Source organism: Oculina patagonica, chromosome 4 (assembly GCF_052425735.1).
Source record: "Oculina patagonica isolate OP01 chromosome 4, crgOcupat, whole genome shotgun sequence".
Lineage (NCBI taxonomy): Eukaryota > Metazoa > Cnidaria > Anthozoa > Scleractinia > Oculinidae > Oculina > Oculina patagonica.
In genome coordinates this window covers 35556240-35565862 of record NC_135761.1, presented here as the reverse complement: position 1 = coordinate 35565862, position 9623 = coordinate 35556240, and the positions used below count along the sequence as shown (strand labels likewise).

General features: G+C 38.6%; 2 protein-coding genes across 4 annotated transcripts in view; one reads left to right on the top strand and one right to left on the bottom strand.

The window, feature by feature from the left end:
• The first annotated feature begins 6 nt into the window (after positions 1-6).
• LOC144652326 (mediator of RNA polymerase II transcription subunit 29-like) lies at positions 7-3531 on the top strand. The gene is made up of 4 exons (XM_078512380.1): positions 7-43; positions 1611-1669; positions 2158-2242; positions 2514-3531. The coding sequence occupies exons 2-4, from the start codon at positions 1617-1619 to the stop codon at positions 2709-2711; spliced, it is 336 nt and encodes a 111-aa protein (XP_078368506.1). The 5' UTR covers positions 7-43; positions 1611-1616; the 3' UTR covers positions 2712-3531.
• The window catches only part of LOC144652248 (uncharacterized), a 79852-nt gene continuing 73636 nt past the window's right edge, over positions 3408-9623 (bottom strand). The window contains exons 23-24 of one of the 3 annotated variants that reach the window (XM_078512271.1): positions 7121-7190; positions 3408-4573 (exon numbers count right to left, since the gene is read on the bottom strand). In XM_078512271.1, coding sequence (XP_078368397.1) covers positions 7126-7190 — 65 coding nt within the window. In that variant the 3' untranslated portion in view covers positions 3408-4573; positions 7121-7125. The remainder of the gene's footprint in view (positions 4574-7120; positions 7191-9623) is intronic. The other 2 variants (XM_078512272.1, XM_078512273.1) reach the window with 2 other exon arrangements.

The following is a 9623-nucleotide window of genomic DNA, read 5'->3' as shown; positions in this document are numbered from 1 at the left end:
ATACATTGGCAAATTGATCAAAGTTGTCAAGGAAACACTTGCGGTAAGAACTTCAAACTCTTAGGAAAAGCTTGAGGGACATCCAGTTAAGATCATTCCACCCTAGATTTTAGATTATCGAAAAACCTTCAAGTTGATAGACCTTTTCGTGGTACAAAAATCCGCCATTTTTTCAAAAAAATTGAATCATAAATTTTAAATCATAATCAATTTTAAATCATAATAAAGTTTAAATCATAAGCTTAAAATATTAGGTTGATGATGTTTCCGTTCAAGAATTCTGGATACGTCTTGCGTTTTAAATATGAGGTGGACATATTTTTGGCCAAAATGGTTTTTAGGTTAAATTTGTTTTCAACCTTGATTAATCAGTTTCAACGGTATCCGGATGTTTAGCCCTCAGCAGATTAGCTAGCCCTCAACCCGTCGTCGATTAAAACACTCTTTTAATCAATTTAAACATTTTGAATTTATTTATTGGGATTTCTTAAAAAAATGGTTTTTAGTGATTAAAAGAATGTCTTCTTCAGGTTGAAACAGATTAACCTAGGTTGAAAACAGAGTTAACCTGAAAACCAATTTGACCTACAACATATCTGGGGGGATATCCCTAAGATACCTATACAGGTATGTGACGCCCAACAGGGGTTTTGATTTTGTGACTCCTGATCTAGAACGGGGTATCCATGTTAGGGACGATTCCTAGAATGGGGTGTGATGTTTTGAAGTGGAAGTTTCAGCTTACCAACACCCAGAACAGGGGATTAAAAATTGACCTTTTTCTAGAATGGGTATCATTTTGAATGCAAATTCTTTCAAAAACAGGGTGCTGATTTTAAGACCCGGGCTGCACATACCCACCCAGCTAGTACTAAAACCGGAATGCCGGAATGCCGGAATACTAAAACCCAGAATGCATAAAATATATCATGTTAGCCTTACAAATATAAAGAGCTAACCGTTAACAGGCTAACCAAAGTACATAGTAGGCTAACTGAGGTGAATAGTAGGCTAACCGGAGTTAATAGTAGGCTAACCAGAGGAAATAGTAGGCATAGTAGACTTACTATTCACTCCGGTTAGCCTATTATTCACCTTAGTTAGCCTACTATGTACTTCGGTTAGCCTGTTTACGGTTAGCTCTTTATATTTGTAAGGATAACACAATATATTTTATGCGTTCCGGATTTTAGTATTCCGGCGTTCTGGCATTCCGGCTTTTAGTACTAGCCAGCCAAAACATACGAGTACTCCCTCCGGCTTACCAGATACATAATAAAATGAAGTGAAATATTTTGCACTTTTTAAGTTTGTTTACAGACAGTTTTTTGGCAAAGACAGTTTTATGAGTTCAAGTTTGCCAGTGAAGAGATATGCATAACTTTGTAAATTGAGGGTAAGAACAACACTTGGCCAACAAATGACCAACTGTTTTTTGGGGGAACTGTTCTTCACTTTTGTGGAATATCAAAATATGTACCACCAGCGGAAACAGTTTTACAAAGAAAGAGGGTGTTACTGGGTATGAAATGAACTTGTTATTGAATAACTCCAAACAGCTTTATACTATCATTTTATTAAAGAACAGCCATTCCTGTTTTGCACTGCAGATTGTCATGAGGCAGGCTAATATGGCTATTGACCAAAATGCAGAAGTTGACCTTGGAACGTAAGTCAAGTGCAAGGTCTGAATGGCCTTCATGCTGTGTTCCAGTCATTTGCATTTTGTAGTTGGTTCTAAATAAAATTTTGCAAAGAGTCCTTAAACATAGGAGGTGCGGTGGCCTAATGGTTAGTGTGCTGGACTTCGGCATCAAGCGGTCTGGGTTTGAGCCTGGCCGGGGTCAATGTGTTGTGTTCTTGGGCAAGACACTTTACTCTCATAGTGCCTCTCTCCACCCAGGTGTATAAATGAGTACCAGCGAACTAATGCATCCCATCCAGGGCGGAGTAGAAATACTCCTAGTCGCTTCATACTACAGAAACCGGGAAAGGCTCTGGCCTGTATGGGCCACTAGGCTCGACGCAGACTTTACCTACCTTAAACAGAAGGCAGAGCCTGCACAATATAGACAATTGGTTTAATTGTTCTGCATGGCAGCAACTTTCTTGCTATTCTAAATTACTTAATCAATGATTTCTTTTATCTTTGTACAGTAAATCAGCTGAAGGAGCAAACAACAGACTTGAGAAAAGTTTAGAAGATTTTTATAATGCATGTGACCAGCTGCAGCTTTGTTTGGTAAAAACAACTTTTTTGTATTTTAATCCATATTTAGTTGATCTTTCTACCTAAATGTGACCAAACTAGAACCAGGTTATTTTTTTGTGAAGAAGATGGTATAAAAAACGTACCCGAAATCAAGAAAAAAAGGTCAAATTTGGATCATGGAAAACTTTGAAATGTCATGGAAAAGGTCATGGATGGAAATTCAAAAGCTCAAAAGAGTACAAACCCTGTTATTTGTGTATGGAGAGAATGTGAAATGAACATGTACTCTGTCTTTTTCTAGGGGCTCATGAGGGAAACAGCAAATCAAACACAGGACAGTGCAAAGTACACACCAAGACCCGTGTACAGCAGCAGAACAGAAAGCAACGCCGACACTCAGCCATACACTGAGTATTTATCCACTGTTAGGACACAGATAGCAGCGACAAAGGAACTTCATGATATGCTCTCAGAATTCTGCATGGCTCAATTGCCATAGTTTTGCCGAGTTCTGTTAGCTTAGAGGTCATCCTAGACATTAACAGAATGTGTCGAAAGGTTCTGTTCTGATCCTAAGGATCAGCGATGTCAAATAGTTTACTGGTGCTAGTCTGTAGCATAAAGCGGCTAGGAGTATTAGTGCTCTCCCCAGATGCTAGTCCATCACAAGTCCCCCCAGTATTTTGTCATGGTGCACTTATAGTTTGCCAGTTCTAATTTATAATCCTGGATGGAGAAAGGAACTGTGAAAGTGTGTTGCCCAAGAACACAATGATCTGGGCTGCTGCTCAAACTTGTACCGTAGATCCAGAGTCCAATGCCACCATGTCTCAAAACTGTCCACAGCCTCTTTATTTTTCAATGGAAAAAAAGCGAGAGAATCAGCGAGCAAAGCAAGCATTAGTGTGAAGGTAGGGGGAGCGAGCGCCCCCTGACCCCTTTCCGTTTTGTGCTGGCGTCCACTTCTCTCGCCATTCTTTCCCTGCACTCATCGATCGAAAAAATAGAGGGCTGTGATCAGTCTACTATATCTCTCACTTATTTGTCCAAGGAAGAAGGCAAATCAGAGGGCAGCTGATTCAACTCAGACTTTTTAGCGAAGTTCTGTACTGTCGTAACTTGATCCACATGTCATGAATCCAAAACTTTAGGATCGAGCCAACAAAACTCTTTTATATATAACAGAGATACAAGAGATGATGAAAAATATTTTTTAATTCTCTGATTGAGTACAGAGTTGAATTGTCCTAATGGCAAGACAAGAAAAATATGTAATACATTACTTTTTTTGCTAATCTTGCAGTATTTTACAAAAATAATGGTTACAAGTTAATAAAGGCATTTGGAATGCTTCAAACTACATAACTACCTACCGTAGTATCTTTTGTCTCCCTTATATTCATAAAAAGAGCAACACCACCTCTGGTTTTACAAAAACTCTACTGTAGTGGGGCAGTTTGACGTAGGCACCTGAATGAAAGTTTTGTTTACTTCAAAGCAGTAAAAAATCTAATACCTGTTGGTCATTGAATAACTCGAATTTTCAAGTGCCTATACCATAGGTACATTTATCAAACATGAAAATTTGGCACTTGGCACATGAAGTGTAATTTTTTGGTTTATATATTGTTTAGTCAAATCAACTTCCTTCAACTCCCATTGGAATGATCGCACCATATGAACTACTCTACATTTTAAGTCAGAGAGATTTGATGGTAAGCAATACACTAAATTATAACATGGTGTGAAGTCAGTTTCCTTGGGAGTATTTTGTCATTTTGAAGTAACCTATTGATCTGACTGGGATAGATCTGACCATGGAGCAATCTGACTGACTGGACACCTTCATGACAGGTTCCACTTTACTACATATAAACATTCATGCCTACCTACATAACTGTAGATTGATTCATCATTCATGATCATTAGCTCCTCACTTATTAGTAAGGGCAATTCACAATACAATTTTCTCAGAGCAATGTAAAAGCCCTGCATGGAGTGGAATCTGCCCATAAAAATAGTTTTCAATTATTCCTAAATATCAAGAGAGGATGTCCTGAGGGATTTGTTTGGAGTCCTTGTCACAAACTAGGAAAAAAGACCAAAGTGTAAAGGATGAGCTGGGTGGTTGGCGGGTACTGCTGTGTTTTTTGGATCTTTCATGTACAAATAAAAAAATTAGTAAAAATCCTGTGCAGGTACAGATTTGATTAAAAAATTTAATGTAGAATACATAAATATGGTCCTTTTGTCATAAATGGTGAACTTTACACTGTCTATTCTTATGAGATTATCTCTAGTTGTTGCACTACCAGTCTCGGTTCTCTGGTGCAAGTTGAGCATTTCTCTTAGGAGCATTCCCTAGAAAAAAAAATCACAGGTACAGTGTCAGTTGCATTTAGCCAATATGTTGTTTAAAAAATGTCTTAGTTTTTGTCATTTATAGTCATCTTTAGTCTCCAAATATGTCAAATATATATTAAATGCTGCATACCAGTAACATGGTGTGATCCGTTAACATAGATCACTTTACCCCCGGTCTATACCCCATCCCAACCTGATATGCATAGCACAATGCAAAAGTTTTTATAATTCCCTGGGTAAAAAATCTCCAGCCACCTTCCATCCCTGACCCCAAAGAAGTGTGTCGCGCATGTGAGAGCTTGTCTCCGCCTCAATTTGTAGGTCGGAACCCTTACCCCAAGGGTTAGGGTTAAGGTTTGACGCTAGGGTTTCATTTCAAATTTAGGGTTAACGGCTTAACCCTAACGAAAAAGCTAACCTCAAGGCTAAGGGTTAGGGTTAGCGTTTAGGATCAGAGTCAGCCTTAACCCTTAGATCGCTCTTTTCTTGCAGTAAGCTTTCACGCCAGTTTGCTTGCGGTTAGCTTTCACTGCAGTCTGCTTGCGGTTAGCTGCTTTTTGTTGTTTCAGGCAAGACTATTTTAATCTGTTACCGTTAGCTGTAATTTGAGGTGAAAGTGAAATAACGATTGATTGTTGTGATAGACTGATTGATTGAATATGTTGCTTTATTTGGCAGCCAGTACAGCACCTTACTTCTGTGACAAGTTCGTGGATCCCATTTTAACGAGCTGGTGTTTTCACATTACACTAGTTTTGCTTTCAGTTAAGTGCCACCGGCTTGCTCTCACTTCTATCTCCACTCCTTAAGCCACCCTGCGAGCAGAGCTTCTTTTAACTTCCCTACGGTTGAGATTTGGGAAGTAGAAAGAGGCTCTGCGTGAATCGTGTCATTTCTTTGAAGTCGCAGCAGCCCCAAAGTTTGGGCTGGTCAGTCCGGATTAAACCGGTTTTTGCTGCGCGGGCATTAATTTTTGGAAAAACTGATGGCCAAGACGGAGCCCACAGTACGCTCTCGAAAGCACTAGAGCTGACGATTGCTCTCGCCATCTGCTACCGTTTGTGCGCATGTGCAGCTTGTGGATCATTTAAGATCTCGTTTTTTCGAAAACCAAGAAGAAATTTCATGGTTTAAATAGCACATCTCTGGTGCTTGACGTGTTTTTACTGAGGGAACTCAGATGCTTTTCGAAGAAAAGAACTTGTAAAACAAACACTTTGTTCACAATGTCGTGTACGATCCGACACGCCATTCCGCGCGCGCATACTAAGATTAAGTGGTCCTCGCGTAAGCTTAAACGTGCAAGCATCGCGTAAACCTCGCGCATGCTCAACAAAGATTTTACACGATTCTTGCAGAGCCCCTTCTTCTCAAGTATATCAGTGGAAAAAGAAGGGGCTCTGCTCGCAGGGTGTCCTTAAGCTTACATCATCACACATCTACAAAATCCCGCGAAAACAAGATATACTTCTAAGGTTTTCGTTCGCACAAATCGATTGATTGATGAATATTTAATGAGGCACAGAAAATTTTTTTGCAAGGGATCGTCCCCTGCGAAACAGCTAAGTCTAAAGTCTAAAACCAGTTCACTTCTCGGCAACTTTATCGCTGCAGCACCCAAGCAGACACCTTAAAACTCGCGCTGACATAGTTCCCGACAAGAGATCTGTGATTTAGACTTTATTACCACTTGACTCCACCGGCCTTTGTCAGACAACTTTTAATCCTTGAGCGCTAAAAACCGTTATTGTACAAAACAAAGGCCGAACATCTCTCATTTTTTCGAGAAATGCTGTGGGACTAACGGATTTGCAGACTTAATGATGTCTTTCAACCGCCAAGGGGACGCACTTGTGCTAAAACTATAAACAGCAACGTTCTATTTTCAAAGGCGCCATTTTGTTCAAATCAAACTCTCCCGCCTCTAACATGTGACCTTACTTCACAATGCAGTATCCAGTACTACTCTACTCAAATCAACAAGAAAACATGGCCGCAGCGAGTCGAAACAGGCTTTTAAAATGGTTTCTCGCCTTCCGTGGACGCTTACAAAACCCTACAAGGAAAGATGTGCAACGATGTGTTGGAAAACTCAGACTGCTGGCTGACTGGGAGAACGTAAGCTTGCAAAATGCCTTTTTTGCACACATTATTTCTTTAAAAAATGAAAGAAAGACCAGCGAAATGAAACACAGAACAGTGTTTAGCACACGTAAACAAACTCACGCGAAATTTGGAGTCGTTTTGTCCATGCTCGTTTTCAGCCAAAATCACTAACGCCCTTTTTGCACCGAACCCTTCAATTATAGCACATTTGCACGATGTTGTCATTTGACTACAACTACCAGAATTCAACTTGCTTTTCCTTTATTATTATTTTTATTATTATTATTATTCAAATTATGAATTCACAGTGGGGTCTAAAAAACAATTGCTCTAATTAGAATGAGAAAAAGAAAAAGCGATGGATTCTGGTAGTTGTAGTCAAATGATGCCATCATGCAAATCGCCTATTAAATGAAAGTAGATAAAATTAATACAAACCATCATTAGAAAATCGAGTCGCTATCAGAAAAATCAAACAACCCTTCTGTCATGTCTGTCCTCATAGCTGCTAATGAGACAACATTATTGTTAGAAACACCGCATTCTTCGGAACATTAATAGTAGGTAAATTATCAACAGCCAAGTAAACAACAAGAGATAATTAAATAAAAGAAAATACAAAACATCATTAGACAAATCACTATCAGAAAAGTCAAACAACCCTTCTGTCCTTAATGAGAAAAAAATTGTTATTGGTTTCATTGTTTGTATTTATAATATAGTGATTATTTTCAAGTTTATAACCACATTCATCCGACCTGTAGATTGACTATTCACTGAACTTTTGGTGGCCTCTCTTCATCAGAGTGAAACAGATGTTTGCGAAACAGCAAAGGTCAAAACATAGCATTCCTGGGCATGCTGGTAAACAGCACTTTTCGGGGGCTGTCTGGAAGTAGGTGACTATAGAGAGGGTCCTGAAGGGGGGTCCTAAATCCCAGTTCCCAGGCCTCAAATCCCAGTTTCCAGGCTAATTTTGGTCCAAATCCCAGTTCATAAACAAGAAATCCTATTTCCATAAGTACAGGTTAAAAACGTGTGCATATAATGACCATAAATTTGGCTTCATCGTTTCTGGGGTAAAGACATCCCTTCTTCCCATTCCATGCCACATGGGACCTCTTATCAAATTGACTGTATTCTGACCACCAAGCTACATGTATTTCAGAGTTTTTAAAAACTCCATGACTTCAGGATCCCACGAATATTCTGATGGGGATAAATACATTTGCAGGAATCCTTGAAGGTACTTATAGAAAATCCCATATTTTGGTACTTTCCCTTGTTTGACAAGTTGGTCTATTATAATGTAAAAGCGACTTCATCCGCTTGCTTAACACATATAGGAAGTATATATTGTAATCTGCGTAATTTATTTCAAGTGGATCATTAATGGCACCAGTATCTTGTAAAGTTTCCTCATGGAGTATTACAGATTCTGCATCACTAATCATCTCTGTAGATTCAAAATCAAAATCAAGACAAAATTTTTCTGTGTCATGTTCACTGTCCATACTACTAAGACATCAACTTCATAAAGATCAGTCAGAACATCACTTGAATTACGATATCACCAATCACGTGCTGACAAGTTTGCCATGTTTCAAAGGTGAATTAGTAGGTTTATAAAATACACAAAATAATACATGGTTGCTTGGAGATATAAAATTTATCTTCTCGTGTTCAAATCAATATCTCACTCGTCAGCCTTCGAGTTGAACACTCGAAGATATATTTCATATCTCAGCACAAACATGTATTATTCTCTATTTATACAAACCGCTGATCACGGACATAATATGACCGCAGCCTTAAGCCTGGAAAAATACTGACTTTTTTGTGTCGTCAAAGTGGGATAATTCGAGTATTTGTGTGAAATTATAGAGTCTCACAAAGAAGTCTCACAAAGAAGAGAAATCTCATTCCCATTTTCCAAAGTGTTTGTCCCATTCCCAGTGGTAAAATTCCAGTCCCATGCAGTGCACAAATCCCATTTTCCCAGCCCAAAAAGAGGCAAATCCCAGCTCCCGTTTTACCCCTTCAGGACCCTCGCATAAAAAATAACAATCAGATCAGAATACAATAATTATTAATGTAAGGTCTCGCTATTATGTCTCGGCAGAGATACTTCTTTTTGCAAGTTCAAATGTATGCAAATATAATTTCGTGTGAAATGTAATTCGATTCCGTTGTCTTGTTTACAAACCCTTTCTTAAGAAAGTTGTATTTTCGTGAATAAAACCCATTGGCCTGTTTTGTTTTCCTGATCATGTTTGTCTGTGATTTTTACAAAACATGTGGTCTTTTTTTTCGGAACTTTTAAGTTGTACAAAAATTCCTATTTTGAACACAGATGTCACTTCCGGAATTTCTCATCTAAAATTCAATTGGTATTTAATTATAATTATTCGAAGTTTTCATTTTCAAGTCATCTTTTCATTCGATAGCTTTACTGATCTTGTAAAAAATTCCACTCAAGTTCACACCAATACTGTACATTGCCAATGTTTTGCTGACGTCTTGAGAAGTGCGTTACTAACGTCACTAGTCGAATCTAAAATATATCCAAACCATGTTGTGCAAACATTCTACTCTTTGTGACAGGCGACTTTGACGCCCAACTGTGCGGAAATGAAAATCGACATACTTCTTGCTAAATATATAAAAAATAGTTTTAAAGTGGAGTCCGCCTCAAAAAAATGTACCGCCAGATCACACTGCTATTTGTAGAAACCAGCAAAGCGTCTAGTTTCAAAGTTTCCCACAAAAACATTGCGTGACATGAATGACGTTACCCCTTTTATTTACAAAAATAGCTTCAACTTGTCAAAGCAACTACAGTTTCACAATGGTGATTATTAGTACTTTACCCCTTAAGCTTTTTTCTCTGTCCTCTCGCCGAAGCAAAGAAGAGAACCAGATTGCAGATTAGCCCAAAAGT